The 19,312-nt window shown below is 45.2% G+C and overlaps 1 protein-coding gene across 9 annotated transcripts in view; it reads left to right on the top strand.

The window, feature by feature from the left end:
- GARNL3 (GTPase activating Rap/RanGAP domain like 3) overlaps positions 1-19,312 on the top strand; it is a 598,754-nt gene that overhangs the window by 530,013 nt on the left and 49,429 nt on the right. For all 9 annotated transcript variants that reach the window (XR_007719603.1, XM_050759786.1, XM_050759784.1 and 6 more), the window contains 8 exons: positions 6,329-6,404; positions 7,069-7,167; positions 9,301-9,404; positions 10,260-10,368; positions 12,247-12,292; positions 13,802-13,908; positions 16,379-16,494; positions 18,372-18,476. Coding sequence is in view for 8 of the 9 variants with exons in the window: in XM_050759786.1 (XP_050615743.1) it covers positions 6,329-6,404; positions 7,069-7,167; positions 9,301-9,404; positions 10,260-10,368; positions 12,247-12,292; positions 13,802-13,908; positions 16,379-16,494; positions 18,372-18,476 (762 nt within the window). In the remaining variant the exon portion in view is untranslated. The remainder of the gene's footprint in view (positions 1-6,328; positions 6,405-7,068; positions 7,168-9,300; positions 9,405-10,259; positions 10,369-12,246; positions 12,293-13,801; positions 13,909-16,378; positions 16,495-18,371; positions 18,477-19,312) is intronic.

The raw sequence follows: 19,312 nt of genomic DNA, 5'->3' as shown, positions 1-19,312 counted from the left end.
GAGCAGGGAGCCCTTATGAATGGGATTAGTGCCCTTATAAACAAGGGAGCTTGTTCGCCCTTTCACCTTGTGGGTATGTAGCAAAAAGGTGCCATCTGTGAACCCAGAATAGGTCCCGCCCCAGACACTGAATCTGCTACTGCCTTGATCTTGGACCTCCCAGCCTCCAGAACTGTGAGAAATAAATTTCTGTTGTTTTTAAGCCACCTAGTCTATGGTATTTTGTTATAGCAGCCCAAATAGACCAAGACATAGACCTTTACTTATTGGCATGGAAAGATTTCCACCACATAGTATTTACTGAAAAAAGCAACTTATGGGACATTATTTACATATAATCCCAATTATGTTTTTATAAACAGATATTTGTATGTATATTCATTCATTCATTCATTGAACACATACTTACTGAGCACCTACCATGCATGTACCATGCACTGTTTGAGGCATTGGGGATACATCAATGAGCAAGACAAGGTCCCTTCTTCATGGAGCTCACAGTCTGGTGGGGTAAGACAAGCTACACAAGTAAACAAACAAACAGAAACATGGTAAGACCAGTAACCCCAAGAGCTGTGAAGAAAGTAATGCACAGTGATGGGGTGTGCGGTGAGGGGTAGGTTTTTTACATTGAACAGAGAAGGTTTCTCTGAGGCAGCGACACCTCAGCTGATTCTTGAACATGTAGATGTAAATACAAAGAAAGGGCTGAAAGGATGCACCCCAAATTGTTGGTGGGAGTTACTTTTGAGCAGGATAGTGGAACTGGGGTGGGATGCAGCAGAAAGCAGACAAAGGGAGATGCCTGCTTTTTTTATTTTTAAGAGAGGGTCTCGCTATATTGCCCAGGCTGACTTCCAACTCCTGGGTTCAAGCGATCCTCCCGCCTCAGCCTCCTGAGTAGCTGGAACTACAGGCTTATACCACCATGCCTGACTACATTTTTATCCATATTTTGTCCATCTTAGGTTCATGCTTGTTGCAGGAGAATTTATGGATTTCATGTGTAATTTGTAAAAGGCAAAAAGTTAAAATAATCACATTTCTGGTAAAAATTTTAAAAATAAAGAAATACACAAAAGATAAAAGGAAAAAATCACCTGCAGTCACAAAGACGACTGGTGTTAACATTTTGGTATATATGTTTGTTACATTTTATATAAAATTAGGATTATATATAGCTTTTATATGTCAAAATTACTCTGTTCATTAATCTACAGATACTTATTGAGCACCCACTGAGTGCATGCACATGCTTGTTGTAACAAACAAACAATAGAGAAAATGTACCGATAGGAAATGTGAACGCTCCCCCTGCCCTGACCTCACCACTTCCAGCCCCTGAAAGAACGCCTGTTCACTGTTCATTGCATCCTCCTCTGCTTTTTTTGAAACTCCCAAGTTTTGAAAAATAAGTTGTTGATCTCTTTATTTCTCAATTTTATTTCCTTACTAAGGGGATATTAGCTTGAGGCGACACTAGTCACTTGTCATGACCTCTTGAAGTGTGAACAATGGCCATGATCCTCCAGACCTTCTCTGAGAGCTGTTTGGCGAGGCACTCTATTTAATCCTGCTGCTTCTCAACTGGTATAAATTGGGAGCATTTGGCCGGGCGCGGTGGCTCAAGCCTGTAATCCCGGCACTTTGGGAGGCCAAGACGGGCGGATCACAAGATCAGGAGATTGAGACCATCCTGGCTAACACGGTGAAACCCCATCTCTACTAAAAAAAATACAAAAAAACTAGCCGGGCGTGGTGGCGGGCGCCTGTAGTCCCAGCTACTTGGGAGGCTGAGGCAGGAGAATGGCGTGAACCTGGGAGGCGGAGCTTGCAGTGAGCTGAGATCCGGCCACTGCACTCCAGCCTGGGTGACAGAGTGAGACTCCGTCTCAAAAAAAAAAAAAAAAAAATTGGGAGCATTTATCCCAATTCCAGCCTATTCTAGTGGTAAACTATTAGCTGCAAAGATGGGCAGGGAATCCAATAAAGAATACTAGTGAGGCTCCTGAATGGTTAGCACTTTGGTAAAATGATGTCAGTGTCCTGAAATCCATGTTTTGTTTGCTACATAGAGAGGCACCCTCATGAGAGAACACGGTATCCCAAGCTGTAATACACATGGAGAGAGGAGAGATGTGTAGGAACATGTGGAATCCTAGAAATATGGAGACATTGCCTAAACAAGAGTAACAAGGAAACAGGGGTGTCTCATTTTGAATAAGGCCATCATTTCTCAGTTCCAAAAAATTCTTCTGGAATCATTAAGACTTTAGTTTCCCCTCATAGTTTGTTTTTCTCAGAAGAACTATAATTCATAGCATACTACTGATTGCCAAGAATGTGACTGCATGTTTGTTTGTAATCAGCTTGAGTTCTGTCTTGTAAAATTTAGAACTTAGAATATTTAAATTCCATCCAGGTAGAAATGACAGATGTGGCCTTATTTGTATGTTGAATGTTTGAGCAAGACTTACATCCTGAGAAAACCCAGTGCCTGTGGATTCCCTCCAGCAGCACCTTCCTCCAGGGACCCGGGTCTGGCCTTGAGACCTTAAGAGCTCTGAATAGCTGGTTAAAATATTATCTGTGACAGTCCACTTGCCCCGATCAAACTGTCCCCTCCTAAAATATGAAATAACTCATTATAAAGAGCCATACCTTGATTTCTGGAGATAGGTGAAAACTTTTACTCATGGACATAATCTGGGAAGTCCTGGACACCATATTACCTAAATGAGGCTCTAAAAGTAGGTTCAAGTACTTAACAAGTACTTCCAGTCTTTCTGGAATCTCCTCCACCTGAAGCAGGAGGAATTCATATAATTTATAATTTAAACTGGGACCCTTTGAGAGTAATTACTAACAACATCAGGACGACAGATAAAACAGATAACAGTCAGGGCTGTCTTGGCAAACTTGGACACATGATCTCCCTACCTTGAAGATCCTACACCCTTGGGTGCACAGGTACTAAAAAGACCCCCATCATGCAACCCTTGATGCCTTACAGACTTTGCTGTTGTCTGACCCTAATAACTTGTGATGAAGACTTGACAAGACCTTGCAATACCAGTCTTCCTGGAGTCTCCCCCTGAAGCAGAAGAGGTCCTCAGCAGGGATGTGGCAGCATGGTGCCAGTCTCAGAGCAACCCTATAAAAGCTTGTAAAAGCATTGGCCAGTGATCAGGTGGTAGTAGGCCCCAGCTCTGCTTGTACATCTCAGTTTCACTCAAAACTTTTCAGAGAAGGTTATGCCATGATATTGGAAAGAATGCTGGATCAAAAGTCGGAAGACCCAAGTTCCAGCTCTGGTCTTACTGTTCACTTAGTTCCAGCCATGCGCAAGTCCCTGTCTTCCCTGAACTTCCCTGTCCTGTCTTAAAATAGGAGCATGGACTCAGTGGACTATAGGGTCCTTTCTGGCTTTAGCAGGCTGTCAGTTTATGGCTCATAGTTATGGTCGTTGACCTAGTCCTTCTGCTCTGACTTGCTAGCTGTCAGCTCAGCTGGACCTGATTCTGGGCCTACTGACAGCCTCTTGTTTTTTTCTCTAGTCCAGTGGTTCTCAACGTGGGGCCCCTTGGCCAGCAGTATCAGCATCACCTGGGAACTTGTTAGAAATGCAAATTATCAGGCCCTATCCCAAACCTCCTGAATTGAAAACTCCTGGGGTGGAACCCAGCAATCTTTATTTTGACAAGCCCTTCAGGTGATTCTGATGCCTAGTCAAGTTAGAGAACCACTACTGTAGTTCCTGCACTATTATTCTAAGAGGGTCATATGTCAGACCTCAAATTACTGTAGGAGCTTTTTAAGGGACCCTTGCGACATGTGGTTGCTGTCATCACTTCCAAAACAGAGAAAGAAAAGTGACAAGCTATAAAACCCTAAAGTGAATAGAGGTCCCTGAAAACGTTCTAAGAAATTTATCAAAAGCTAGTTTGTAAGGAAGCAGCGATCATTTGGAGACATCGTATGAAAAGTAAGTTGTTTCTGACAAAGTTTATTTCTTTTCTCATTTATTATGCATACAGTCCCTTATGTCATTAATATTTATTAATCTTTTCCAATGTACTGTGGTCAACACTGGGGATTCAATGGAAAGGAAAGAGTGTATGATTTCTCCTGCACAGGACTCAAGTTCTAGTGGCAGAAACAGACAGATACACAAGTTCAATAAAAGATTTACGGAGTGTAAATAGTGCTTCGAGGAGAATAAACAAGGTGCTGTGATGGAGAATAACAGCAGGAAGGAGGGTGGCTTTATATGGGGAGATCAGGAAAGGCGGCTCTGGAAATTGACACTTGAGCTGAAACCTGCATGATGGGAGACAGCCGGTCATCCCCAGAACTGTGGAAGAGTTCCAGGTGGAGGGGTCAGTTTGGGAGTGTCCTCTCTCTTCCTGTATAGGAAACCACTGTTAGTGATGAGTATGCATCTCAGGTGTGTTGGGGACAGAAAAATGTTTGGATGCACAGCCTTAGAACTTGGATTTTCAGCCAGGCGCGGTGGCTCATGCCTGTAATCCCAGCACTTTAGGAGGCCAAGGCAGGCGGATCACCAGGTCAGGAGATCGAGACCATCCCGCCTAACACGGTGAAACCCCGCTTCTACTAAAAATACAAAAAATTAGCCAGGCGTGGTGGCAGGCACCTGTAGTCCCAGCTACTCCGGAGGCTGAGGCAGGAGAATGGCGTGAACCCGGGAGGCGGAGCTTGCAAGGAGCCGAAGATCGCTCCATTGCACTCCAGCGTGGGCGACAAAGTGAGACTCTGTCTCAAAAAAAAAAAAAAAGAACTTGGATTTTCAGATTCTTAATACTCCTAGATCCAGCTATCCTGAATCCTGGCAATTGCCTTGACTTCCTATCTCTGACCCGTTGGCCAGTGTGCTTTAAATATCTTTGTCCCTTGTCTACCCTTAATTGACCACCAAGAATTTCTCCATCTAGTGGTGGGTCAACCAATCTTGTAGAGGTTGATTCTCTTCCAACATTTTATTTTGTGTTTATTATGAAATACTTCAGGCGTACAAAAAAAAGTATAGAGAATAACATAATGAAGACCTATAAAACCACTACTGGCTGGGCATGGTGGCATACGCTTGTAATCCCAGCTACTCGGGAGGCTTAGGCAGGGGAATAGCTTGAACCTGGGAGGTGGAGGTTGCAGTGAGCCGAGATCACGCCACTGCACCCAGAGCGAGACTCCATCTCAAAAAAAAGAAAAAAAAAAAAAAAAAACACTACCCAATTTAAGGAAAAAAACACAAAACATTAAAAATACAATTGAGGGCCGGGCGCGGTGGCTCAAGCCTGTAATCCTAGCACTTTGGGAGGCCGAGATGGGCGGATCACGAGGTCAGGAGATCGAGACCATCCTGGCTAACCTGGTGAAACCCCCTCTCTACTAAAAAATACAAAAAACTAGCCGGGCGTGGTGGCGGCGCCTGTAGTCCCAGCTACTCGGGAGGCTGAGGCAGGAGAATGGCGTAAACCCGGGAGGTGGAGCTTGCAGTGAGCTGAGATCCGGCCACTGTACTCAAGCCTGGGCGACAGAGCCAGTCCGTCTCAAAAAAATATATATATATATGATTGAGTCCCTGTTTACCACTCCCTGACCCTGTTCCTCTGTCTTCCTCCCTTCCCTGTGGAAGCTGCTATTTATCATTTCCACCAGATCAGAATTAATTCAGTTTAAAGTTGGAGGTGGTAGATTGCACATTTGTACCAGCTACTGCTTGCTTTTGGCCTGGGCTTGCTTTTTTTTTTTTTTTTTTTTTTTTTTGCACATCTGTTTTGTGACTTCTTCAGATTGAGTATCTTTAGGAATTGGGGAAAATGAGCTTTTAGTATAAATTGCCTATAATTTTCATTTCTGTTTCTAAAAGAGTCCACAATATATCAGCCTGAGATGATGTTAAGCTTTGAATTACAATGAACTCTTCTTCACTGACTGGGATTTGAACTGTTGCTCAGGGGTTGAATGGAAGACGGTGCCAGGCCTATGAGTTCCTGTGGCCATTTGTTGGAACCCTGTTTTGCCACAGAACAGAACTGGTATCCTAGAGATGCCGTTAGTAATGAAATTACAAACGAACTAATTCATAAAGGCATACAGTCTCATCTGTAAGCCATAAATACCTGTAAAAATGAAGGAATGATTGCTGTTAACATTGGTCAAAACCCAGGTGGATGGGAGGAAGGGATCCCCTGACTGTCCATCCTGGTGACTGCCATTGTGCTAAGTCACGAACAGCACGTCTCAGAGCTATTTATGCTGTGATGATAAAATTAACTGTAACACCTTTTGTTATTATCCTAAGGGCTCTGTGAATTTCAAGTTTGGGGTTCTTTTTGCCAAAGATGGGCAGCTCACTGATGATGAGATGTTCAGCAATGGTGAGTGATCTCCTCCTGCTCTCTGCTGCCAGAGACCCTGTCCTGCCTTGTTGCATTCTTGCCAGTTGGAGCTTGTCTGTTGAGTTGGAGTCTTAATACGAGGAGATAATTTTACACAATTTCAGCGTGAATTTTGTAGGGAGGTTGTTGCCCAGTTTCATTCATTTGGCAAATATTTATTGACCAGCTCGTTTGTACCCAGTCACTGTTTGCACTGGAGAGACAGAAGAGCACGTGGGATTTGGAGAATTTGGTTCCGCACAGACCCAAGAGCAGTGGAAGGTTTTTCTGTGATTTTGATGAGAGGAAGAATTATAAGATGGCGTCATCTTCCTAATATTTAACAGTTTTCTTGTTAAATACCTGCTTATTCTGAATGCAAGCAGTCATAACATTTTTGTTTTGCAATAGTAAGCACCTGTGGTCCCAGGCTGGCAGTAGTAAGCTGGGTTCATCTGATTCTGCAGTTTTCCTTTCCTTGGAGTCCTGGGAATTGTGGGACTTCCTCATGGTCCTCAGGAAGAAGGAAATGTGACTTCCCCATACTGTTTACCACGCCTGAATTGGCAGAGCCTGGTTAATTTTGCAGCGATTCCGGCGCATAGTTAGAAAATGAGGACTTGTTGATGCCCATACTTTCCTCATACTCTACCTCTTCCTGCAGAAATTGGAAGCGAGCCTTTTCAAAAATTTTTAAATCTTCTGGGTGACACAATCACTCTAAAGGGCTGGACGGGCTACCGTGGCGGTCTGGATACCAAAAGTAAGCCTGCCTCTTGATCTATTCTGTTGTAATTTGTATAATTTTTGTAAGTTAGCCTGACCCGTGTCTGAACTTATACCAGAGATGGGGGAAGGGATGGATGAGAGAAGACTGGAGGGAGGTGAGTGCCACACCCTGTTCAACATGGAGTCATAGACCTCTTTGGCACTTCCACTGAGCTTTGTAAAGCTAAATAAGCCCTCACAGCCCTGGACAGTGTGAGAAGTCCTGGTCTGCCCGTGAATATTACTGCTCAGCACCATCTGTGTGCCAGGACTCTGCTGGGCTCTGGGGATATAAAAGTGGATAAACCAACATAGGGTCTTCCTTTCTAGGAGCTTGCAGTCCCGGGCACATCCAGCAGATGTTATGCAGATAATTATCAAATGGTTTAGCACTAAGTACAGAAGACAACTAAGAAGAAAAAGTACAGAATGCTGTGGGGCATTTTGCCTAATCTAGGGGATTAGGGAAGGCTTCTCTGAGACTTTTTGTGACCAGAGGGAGGGGCGAGTCGGAGTACTTGGAGGGTCTCAAGGGGAGAAGAGAATTCCAAGCAGAGAGAACATCTGTGAAGACCTTGAGGCAGAAAAGAACATGGTGTGTTCTAGAAACTAAGAGAATTTGTTTATGGCTGGAGGGAATGAGGCACTGAGAATGATGCAATATGGCCTGGAGTAGGAGAGAGGGCGTGATCCTGAAGGGAGTTTTGAGGTTATATTAATAAGTCTGCCTTTTATTCTCTGTCATTAAGGGGTTTCAGGTAGGGGAGTGGTGAGATTAGATCTGTACCTTTGAGCAGACAGGGGAGGCAGAGGAGAAACCTGCTGCTCTCAGAGGCTGTGGCAACAGTCCAAACAAGAGATAGGGTTGCCATGGGAGAGGGCTACAGGTCAGAAGGGAGACAGGGGGACTAATTCAAGAGCCATTTTCATGGTAGAATTAGCAAGTGGAGGATGAAAAGGGAGACAGTACTTGAAGACACTTCAGGGTTTCTGCCCTGGGTAGCTGGGTGGGGCTGGCACCGGCAGTAAGATTGGAAACACCTGAAAGGAAGCATTTTGAGGATGGGAGCCTGAGTCGGGGAAGGTAGGTAAGATTACAAGCTTAGGTTTGGAAGTTCTTTCCCCATCTCATTTTTGTGTAGCCTTGCTAGCTTTTCCCTTTATTTCTTTTTTTTTTTTTTTTTTTTTCTTTATTTGATCTTCACAGTCAGTCCTTGAGGTAAGTCAGGCAGTGGGTGTGAGGCCCTTTTGGCCTAGTGGTGATAGGCTTCGAGTCCAGCTACCCTCACCCTCTGGGAGGCTCATCTTCCCACCAGCCCAGCATGGCATCATGGATTCTGAATTTGGGAGAGCTAAGTGTGCCCTAACTGACAGATGCAGGGATGGGAGATTGGGCCCCAGTTGTCAGGCTCCAGCTTCACTCGAACACACGTAGAGTGCACACGGTGAATTCTTCAGTGCCTGCCACTCATACCCCCACTGCCAACCCTCACCCTCTCTGTTATGGTCATTACAACCATCCACTGAGCCCTTGATACAGCCAGGCATTCTGCTAAGCACTTTGCAAATATAATCTCATTGAGTCTCCCCAATATCCCTAGGAGTTAGATACAACTTTTGTCCTCATTTTCAAATTAAGGAACTGAGGCTCAAAGAGAAGTGAGGTAACTTGTCAAAAGCCACATAGCCAATGACAAATTGAATCCAAGTCGGCCTAATTGTAAAGCCTTTGCTTTTAATCACAAACAATTCTGTCACACATACCACTTCCTTTTGGTTTATGGACGTAATTGTTTGTGTCATCTTGTGTTAATTTCATCCTGTACCTCTCAGAGCAACTGCAAGGCAAGGAAGCTCAATACTCTCCTCTTTAGCCTGGACTTCTTATGACCTCCTCCATTCTGAGGCAAGGCGTGAATCAGACAGCAAGTGAGCTTAGGGAGAGAGGAAGAGGCCTTTCCATGTAGGGGCTGCATCAAGTGGAGGGTTGTTGCTTCCGTGCGGGTGGATAATCCGAATGATCTTTGAGAATGTCCTGTGTACAGTATTTCCCTAGTCTGCAAATGAAAATGCTTTCCTTTTGGCTCGAATCCTCTGTGCTCACTGAATGCATGTTTATATTTTGCAGATGATACCACAGGGATACATTCAGTTTATACTGTGTACCAAGGGCATGAGATCATGTTTCATGTTTCCACCATGTTGCCATATTCCAAAGAGAACAAGCAGCAGGTACATGTGAACATACAAACTATCAAATAGTGATGTGAATGTAGAGAGGGCACCGTTATGATTCCATAGAATTAGAGGCTATGCCGGTTAACATATGAGCTGAACTGCAGCTGCCAATTTAGGGGTGTTCCATAGAATTAGAGGCTATGCCAGTTGACATATGAGCTGAACTGCAGCCGCCAATTTAGGGATGCTTTTGGCGGTCTGTATTGGAACTTTCAACAAATCTTAGGAAGAGCTGTTCTCACTGGTGCTGTCACCTTAGAGAAATAAGGGATCAGAGATAATGTGCATGCGTGTTTATGTGTAAACATGTATAGGTATTTGTATGTGTGCGAGTGCGGTTTCATAGACTCTTTTTTTGTCTCTCTTTTTTAAAATATCTTTGATTCAAACATTCTTCTATCCAACATGGACTCTTGAGAGACTATTTTGTATAGATGTTACCTCTTCTCTGTGCCTTCTCTCAGTGTGCCTTGTGTCTTGTCAAAATGAGACTATCCAGGACATATCATAAGTGGGTCCTGTGTGATGGTTGACAAGTATTGTTTTCAGGTCACTGCAGGAAGTTAACACTGAGTGTCTACATGGGCTGTACCAGGCTGGGAAAAACCTCTATCTAAGACACTCCTGACCCACCCCAGAGCTTGGCCACTGAGATAGGAACAGAGGAGATGGGTTGGAGAGCAAGGGCCTAGGCTGGCAAAACATGGGAGGCCTGAAGTCAAAGATATCTGAAGTTCAGGGCTCTGTCATAGTGGCTGTGGTTTGTTATGTCGGGTTATGGTTTTTTAACTCTGTGAATGTGCCATGTTTGAGAGTCTTTCTCAGTGATGTTATTTATGCTTACTACAGGTGGAAAGGAAACGCCACATTGGAAACGATATCGTCACCATTGTGTTCCAAGAAGGAGAGGAATCTTCTCCTGCCTTTAAGCCTTCCATGATCCGTTCCCACTTTACACGTATCCTAGGCCTTTGTAAATGCTCCAGTGTGGCAAGCTGTGGTTCAGCCTCATTGGACTTCCATGACGCTTAAACCAAATCTTGTCATGGACTTGTTTTGTCATGCTAGATTTAGACCCACTTTTGGGGAATTTTTCCTAAGCTTTGTGTATAGTTCCGCCTTCCTCTCTCCTTCCATTTCAGTAGTAGATGGATTAATTCTCAGGGAATTCTTGACTCCTGAAATATGGTCTCTTTCCTCAGGTAGTCTATAAAATGAGGAAAACTTCCTGCTATTCTTCAGTCATAAATGATTTAGAAGAATTATAGGTAGTGAATTCTCTGAGAAATCTGCTTTAGGCATAAAAACTTGCAAGTTAAGATAAAAGGCCAAAATCATTTTCCTTGTTGATTTAAGCCCTGGTAATAGCTGTTGTATAACCATCTCTTGAAATTTGAGAAATGATAGAATTAATAGTATTTTTATCTGATTCCCCTAATCCCTGTTCAGCTCATATTGCTGGCAAAGTCCAGCAGTGGAGCTGAAGCTCCTGCAGTGTCTGAGCTCAGCTCTGCCAGACAGGCATGGGGCATGAGCTTGGCCCGCCCAGCAGACACTCAGTTGTGGCCCTGTTACTCTGGGTCCCAGGCCATGACACCAAAACCCAAAGTTAGTGGCTCTACTAGTTGTACATAATAAGCAAAAGGCAACAGATCAGCATTTTCAGAATAAATTCTAGTCGAGTTACTCATTTCCCTGGAGGCTCCAAGTAAACATGTTTGGAGACAGGCCCACGGTGACTCATGGCATCTGGAGACTTGGACTCGTTCCTTGTGACATAAAAATAGAGGATGGAAGTAAGTGTTTAAAAGTTAACAGTTTCCAAACTTTCTTCCATGATGGTAGGGAAGCAAATGATATGCACTTCCACCTTGGTTATAGTTTTCTTCCCTTTTCATCCCTGCTTTCTGAGTAGTATCTGCCCCTGTCCCCTGAGATTTAGGGCTAATATTTCCCCTTTCTAGAGGTGGTTCTTCTTGTATAACAGAAAACTTCTCCAACCTCACAGCAGAAGCAACGGTGAGGTGACTGTTCAGGTGATTGAGAGGTAGTCATTTTTTTTTAGAATTTCACTGAGTTACATGTTTTAGATTTGGGACTTGGCACATTTGTCCCTGAAAAGGGGCAAGCAGATGATTAAGGCAGATTCATTCCAGGGAGCCTAGAAATGGAGACACTAAGGAATTGATGGCTCCATAACCCTAGCTAAGGAAAGCAGGGGTTGGGAGATGGTGGGTGGAGGTGGAAGGGGAGGCAGAAGAGTGGGAGAAAGAAAGAAGCTGGATGGATTCTTTCCTACTATTTTAGACTCCACAAACCCAGCACAAGCTAAGTAGATTCTGCTCAGAATCTGCCACCAGCTACAACAGGCTTGTTTTGTTTTGTCTCCCAAACCCAAAAGGAGAGAAAGGGAAGGTATACAGCGGAAACATTTAAATTGCTTTCCCTTTCCAAATGTGTGAGATGAAATGTATTACTAATTTCCTATTGGGATCTTGTTTGTACTTCCAGGCGAGGGAACTGCTCTTTTTGCTTTGCCGACTGCTTAGTTGTTTAATAGCTATATTTCTATTGCTTTTCTGACAGCTTTGGCGATTTAACCCTTTTCCCCAAAGGACGCACATGCAAACGTTGAACCTACTCATGGTGCCCTCACATAAGTCTCCGTGGGCTATCTCTTGGAAAGAAGTATGGGTTCTTTCCCAACCTGAGAGTGATAGGTGCCCTTAGCACAGAAGCGCTGGTTGAGAATGACTCTGCACAAGGGATTTTCAGAGCACAAGCTGTCAGTTGTGAGCATCAGTGTTGTGATTCGTTCCCTTAACCATCACCACAGATATTTTTGCCTTAGTGAGGTACGATCAACAAAATGACAGTTACAGGTAGGTAATGACTTTGTCTCGATTGCTTGTTCTGATTCTCATGCTTGTTAATTTAGCATTGATTTTTATAAGACTCTTGATATACGTGTTTCTTGATTGATTTAATATGAGTGCCCTCACCTTACAAAACTTTCTTCAAGGCCACCGTCTCTTCAGGAAACATTTACTCCATCCGGTGTTGTTCCATGCAGGAGACCTAGGGGTCAGGGTTAGTTTGATATTTTATGGTACTTTACCATGGGAAGAGGTTTGATATATTTGGTCTTCATCCTTTCCTAGTCTACCTTCTTGCCTGCTTATCTTCTGTTCTCAAATATTAATCTGTTAAAAGGTATTATGTTGTAAAAAGAACCTGAACTTCGAGCCAAATATATTTGGGTTCGAATCCCAGCTCTATCATTTATTTGAGGCTTTGGAAAAAATGTTTTCTCTTCTTGGAGCCTCAGGCTTTCTGTGTAGAGTGAAGGTAATGACACTACCCTGGCAGGTGTAGTGACAGTCAGAGGCAATACTGTATCTTTTTTTTTTTTTTTTTTTTTTTGAGACGGAGTCTCGCTCTGTCGCCCAGGCTGGAGTGCAGTGGCCAGATCTTGGCTCACTGCAAGCTCCACCTCCTGGGTTCACGCCATTCTCCTGCCTCAGCCTCCTGAGCAGCTGGGACTACAGGTACCCGCCACCTCGCCCGGCTAGTTTTTTGTATTTTTTAGCAGAGACGGGGTTTCACCGGGTTAGCCAGGATGGTCTCGATCTCCTGACCCCGTGATCTACCCATCTTGGCCTCCCAAAGTGCTGGGATTACAGGCTTGAGCCACCGCGCCCGGCCAATACTGTATCTTAAAATACCAAATATGCTTCCTGGTATGCAGCCAGGTGCTCAGTGATGGCCATTGCTGTTCTTCCTGGGTACCTGGCTTGATGGGTTGGACCATGAAGGATTCAGGAAGACCTGGTCTCTGCCCTCAAAGCACCTTGACTAAGCTAGAGGGGAAAGCGAGGACGTGGCCTCGGCTCTGACAGACCAGAGGAGGCACTCCTGGGCATGGAACAAATATTCCTGACACATCCTATATGCAGCTGGACAAATGGAAGGACAGAATAGTGGTGTTTTGGTTCATTTTCATACTGCTGATAAAGATATACCCAAGACTGGGAAGAAAAAGAGGTTTAATTGTACTTACAGTTCCACATGGCTGGGGAGGCCTCAGAATCATGGCAGGAGGCGAAAGGCACTTCTTACCTGGTGGCAGCAAGAGAAAATGAGGAGGAAACAAAAGCAGAAACCCCGGATAAGCCCATCAGATCTCATGAGACTTATTCACTATCATGAGAATAGCACGGGAAAGACCAGCCCCCATAATTCAATTACCTCCCCCTGATCACCCCCCCATGACATGTGGGAATTCTGGGAGATACAATTCAAGTGAAGATTTGGGTGGGGACACAGCCAAAGCATATCAAGTGATGATCTTTGAAGAAAAACCAACTAATTCTGTAATATTCTCTACACAGGCTGAAAATATTTTCAGAAGAGAGCGTACCACTCTTCGGCCCTCCCTTGCCAACTCCACCAGTGTTTACAGATCACCAGGAATTCAGGGACTTTTTGCTAGTGAAATGTAAGTTTCTGGTTTGAAATGGTTTTGCAGTTTGTTCTGTCAGAATACATTTCTTCAGATTCTCCCAGGATGGTGTTTAAGGAATGTCATTGTTTAAGCATTCCATGTTCCGTTAATTCTTTGCACAACATATGTTTAGTATTTTGGTCGTGTTGGGTGCGTTTTCTCCTGTGTTTTCATCCCCACCTTCCATCCTGCCACCTGCCTTGAAGCTTCTCTACGCTCATCCACTAAGGACCCTCGGGCCTCAAATTCACCTTTCTGCCCTGTGTTCTGGTACAGCCATTGCTGAATCTCTGCTTGTATATGTATCTGTATCTGTCAGAGAGTGGGATGTAGGTGGGGGAAAGAGTGGTTGTGGGTATATGCTTAGGGATAGGGAGAGTTGTTGGGGAATGTGTGTGCACACTTGTGTGAGTGTATATGTGCACCCATGCACATGTGTGGGAGAGAGACAGAATGAGAACATAATGTGTGTAGACCCAGACTGCCAGGCATCACTTGCTGGTGAGCACATATTTTCACTCTACTGGTGATACCCAAATACCCAACTCTGAGGCCCCATCTCCTAAAGCACAAGAGCTCTGCACATCCCTCCTCAGGGCACCCCTGGGAATTATTTCTGGTAGTCCCGTGGTGGGACTGTGTCATTGATGATCAGAAACAAGTTACTTGGGTTCATCCGCTGCAGTTTGCCAGCCCCACGTCCTGGCAGCGCTGCTCAGTCTGTGCCCTCTATGAAGACACTGCTTTCCAGCCTCCTGCCAGGTATGCTGGGTATTGCAGCTGCTTTGCTGGCTGCCTCCTGTCGCCACCCCCAACTCCTCCCCACTACAGCCTTTGCCTAAGTCTGTCACTGTTGTCATGCAGCTCTGAGACATCTGGAGTGCCCCTCTCTTCTCTCTGTCCATCCTGGTCACCTGGCCTCAAGGAAGCATTGACTGAGTCCAAAGCCTCACTGAGTCCTCCATGGACAAGTATTCCCCAACCTCCAGTCTCAATCCTACTCCAGTACTGGCCCACACCAGTCCCTCAGGCCAGGGCAAGGGACGGGCACATGTTGTCTGTCTTCTGTCTTCCTGTCTCCCCAGTCACTCCTTCACAGTCCCGAACATGACTTCTTCTGCACAGAAACAGACAGTGCCAAGCATAAGTGTCAGTTCTAGTCACAGAAACATCCAAGTCCTGGCCAGGCTGTTTGATAGCCTCTCTTCCATGGGAAACCCCTCCCTTCCCTTACAGAGACCTTGGCATGATTCCACAATTTTCTCCTGGAGAACAGAGACATGAAAGACACCTTTACTGAGGCTCCCTCTGCTTTCCAGCTGGGCTCCCTCTCTTTCCAGCTGGACCACCAGCATTGTTACCTCCCATACTCCAACCTATACCAGGGTCCGTGGTGATGTCTCCCTCGACACGTTAGAGGCAGCAGACACTGCAAACCATGTGCAACAGATGATGATTTTGTCTGTCCTTTTCCAGAGTTTATACTGATTATTTCAAATGCTAGAACAAGGTCCCCAACTCAGATGGCTGGAGAGCCAGGCAGGGAGCATGAGCAAGGGAGGCGGACTGAGCAGAGGACAGTCAGGAGCACTGGAAGCTGTGACACACTTGAGAGTGTGTACTCACTGCATCCAACTGAGTCCTTTCAGAGCATGTGGCATGGCCAGTGTTGCCAGATACTCTGAGTTTTCGAATCAAGCCAGAAAGCTGAAATTGTATGTGAAATTGTGTGAGTCTCATGTGTTCAAGTCCAGGGGATCATGCAGAGAGCAAGAAACAGATCTGAAACAGAGTCAGCAACAGAGTGGGTGTAGCTACTGGAAGCTGAAAGGGTGTTGGCAGCATGGGGCTCAGGAAGAGAGCATTCACCGTAGGGGGCCTGTGGCAGCGAAGGAGCCACTAAAGACCTGTAACCACCAATTAGAGATCACTCAGCAGCGCTAGGGACCCAGCATGTAAGTGGAGCCAGTCAACAGAGGGACTTTCATCAGCGTCATCAAAGACTTGGGGTGAAATGAAACAAAGGGCTAGGTTGATTTGACATTGACGATTTGAAAGTAGAAATAGCAGAAGAATTGCAGATTCAAGGTGATGGGGAGGGTGTGTTGATGAGATGGAGTGTGGGGCCAGGAAGGACCAGGAGGGGTTGGTGCACTGAGAAGACAGGTGGCAGCCGGGGATCAGAGGGTCTTGGAATTCCAAAGTGGATTTAGCAGCAAGGTTGAAAACTCCGAGATTACAGGAAATGGCATTTCAACAAAAATCTTGACCTTTTCCCTTATTCAGCCGAAATGAGGCTTTAAAATGGATTGTTCCAAAGTACTAAGCAGAAAAAAAAAAAAAAACTCAAACAAAAAAATTCCCAGTCGCAGAACTAAAGAAAAGAACAGACATGCATAGTTTCAATTTTGTGTGTGTGGCAAGAGATATCTTGTAATTCCCTTTTTAACTTGATTTATTTTAGTAATTAATGGTGAAAAAGCCACTTTGGAAACCCCAACATTTGCCCAGAAGCGTCGGCGTACCCTGGATATGTTGATTAGATCTTTACACCAGGATTTGATGCCAGATTTGCATAAGGTAATTCTGGGTCCATGGTCGTGTTTCCTTCTTATGGGGTCTGAGTTGAGAACACCAGTCTTCAACTCAGCGATGAGGCCCTGGTGAGAAAACATAGGAGGCGCCTTGATCCTTGCTGTCAGGACTGTGCTGTGGCCACCATGGGCTGACAGTCTCTCATTGTTACACAAGAAGGAAGGACACGGGGTTTCCATCACAGGAATGTGATTTCCAGAAAGCCAGGGCCTGTGGAAATCAAGGTGCAAACCAGGGACAGGGAGGTTGGGTATCAATCAGCAATCTCTGGAACATTGAAGACGGCTTTATTTGGGGTGGCTGTTCTTAGTAATACTACTCAGCATTGCCAGTCCCATGAGCTGATGGGTAGGCAAAAGTGGGATTGTAGAAAGAGATAGGGTGCTTTATTTTTGGAGTTTTATTGGCCAGCCCCATATTCAGTCACTGAAACAAGCATTCCCATTTACTGAAGACCCAGACACTTCATAGGCCTGAGGCATAGCCACGCTGATGAGACCCAACACCTTCCTATCACTTCAGGTGCACATGTGCTCTTTTTTTTTTTGAGACAGAGCTTCTCTCTTGTTGCCCAGGCTGGAGGGCAATGGTGCGATCTCGGCTCACCACAACCTCAGCCTCCCAGGTTCAAGCAATTCTCCTACCTCAGCCTCCCAAGTAGCTGGGGTTACAGGCATGCACCACTGCACCGGACTAATCTTTTGTATTTTTAGTAGAGACAGGGTTTCTCTATGGTGGTCAGGCTGGTCTCAAACTCCCGACTTCAGGTGATCCACCCGCCTCAGCCTCCCAAAGTGCTGGGATTACTGGCATGAGTCACTGTGCCCGGCCGACCAGCACCATTTCATAGGCACTTCCTAACTTCTGCCTGGTCAGTGTACCCCAACTACTCACAAGGATTGGGCCAGGCTAACGCCAGGACCCTAAAAAGCAAACCTTAATTCCTAAGGTCAATTCCCTAAGGTCAGGGAAGATACAGAGAGGGTACCAAGATGAGTAATGATGTCCTTCAAGATGAGTAATGATATCCCAGCTAAAGCATCACTGCCTGAGCCAGGCTTCCCTAGCCCCCCAGTTGAAGCCAGGTCCCCTGTTAAATGTTTTCATATACTTGCCACAGTTCCCCTTCGTAGCAGTGATCACATGTGCTAAACATGTCATTACTCAATCTGTCTTCCCAGTAGACCCTGTGCTCCACAAGAGACCATGTCTATCACATTCCCAAAATCTGGCAGAGGACTAGGTGCTCAGTCAGTACCTGCTGATTGAATGAGCTTACCCCATTCAGTGACTACAGTTTTAAAGAGAACTAACATTACTAAGTATGCACTAGGCACTGTGCGAGGTACCTTACATGCATTACCTCATTTAAACCTCATAACGCACCTAGGAGGCAGGTATTAACCACACAAAGACACTGAGATTCAGAAATTAACTGATTTGCTCAAGGCGACTCACAGGGCCACAGATTTGCACAGCTCTGTGGGCACCATTCTCATAGAATTCAGTTGGTTGTGTTCCAGGGGGTGCTGCTGTGTAAGATTGGCATCCCAGAGCTGTGCAATGTGGTGGCCCAGATCACACTATTAGTAAGTTAGTAAGTGATAGAGCTGCAGGTCTGCTATTTCAAAGCCATGTCCTCAGCCCCCACGCAATGCTGGCTTTCCACCTAGTGACTCTGAATCTAGCATCTACCATGGACCTGGTACACAGCAGGTGCTCCATCAATGCTTATTGAGTGAATGAAACAGAAGGTAGAAATAGGTAGGACCATTTGGATAAATAGTTTTGTGCACTATGAGAAGCCAGAAGATGAGACTTAACAATGTTTGTGGAATTCATAACTTTTTTTTCTTTTTTAGAACATGCTTAATAGACGATCTTTTAGTGATGTCTTACCAGAGTCGCCCAAGTCAGCACGGAAGAAAGAGGAGGCCCGCCAGGCAGAGTTTGTTAGAATAGGGCAGGTGGGTTTTCTTCTGAAACCTTTTCTGCGAGACATGTAGTTTTGAGTTCCATCCTAACCAGATGGCCCACGTGCAAAGACTTTGTTTGCCTGCTGCTGTAGGAGCTCTGTAATTTCTCTTAGGATTGTTGTGGCAACCACGAGTGAGATTTTTGAGAACCGAGTAGGTACAGTTCTCTGCAGGCGTCACTGAGAGAGCAGCACTCTGCAGAGGTAGGAATGCTGCTGCCTTGAGGCAAGTAGCCACAGGCCCCAGCTCTGGCCCCCTCTCTTCCACAGAGCATAGACCACTTGCCTGCCTCCTAGGGATTTTCTGAAGAGTGAGGAACCAATTTGGGAAATGCCTCTGGAACCCATGACTGGCAAGAGGAAGCACAGACTAGCAGTGGCACTGACAGAAGACTTGAATTGCAATCCTATGACTTGGAAACAATCCAAGTCACCACCAAGTTAGGTGGTGCCCAGTCATCCCCTTATTCCAGAGATTGGAGAAAATCACTCTCTTTTTGCCCTGCTCGCATGTGACACTGGTATTTCTCAGTTCTGGGAGGTGACACAGCTGTCTGCCTCGATCGCACATCACAGCATGGAGAAGGAGGAGTGCCCTCAGCTGCAAATAAAGTTCTGGCCCAAAAGTAGAAAGTTGGGCAAGGCAGGTGGAGAGAGGAAAGCCATGTAATCAAGGGAAGCTTAGAGGCAAAGATAGCTTTTTCCCAAAACAGGTGCATTATTACAAGGTTCTCAAACATTGGTTCTTGTTTAAAGATACCCAGACTTTATTTCCAGAGATTCTGATTCATCAAGTTTGAGGCGGGACCTGAGAATCTGTATTTTTTT

Source organism: Macaca thibetana, chromosome 15 (genome assembly GCF_024542745.1).
Source record: "Macaca thibetana thibetana isolate TM-01 chromosome 15, ASM2454274v1, whole genome shotgun sequence".
Lineage (NCBI taxonomy): Eukaryota > Metazoa > Chordata > Mammalia > Primates > Cercopithecidae > Macaca > Macaca thibetana.
Note: the sequence above shows the minus strand (reverse complement) of the source record. Positions and strands in the feature narration are given on the sequence as shown.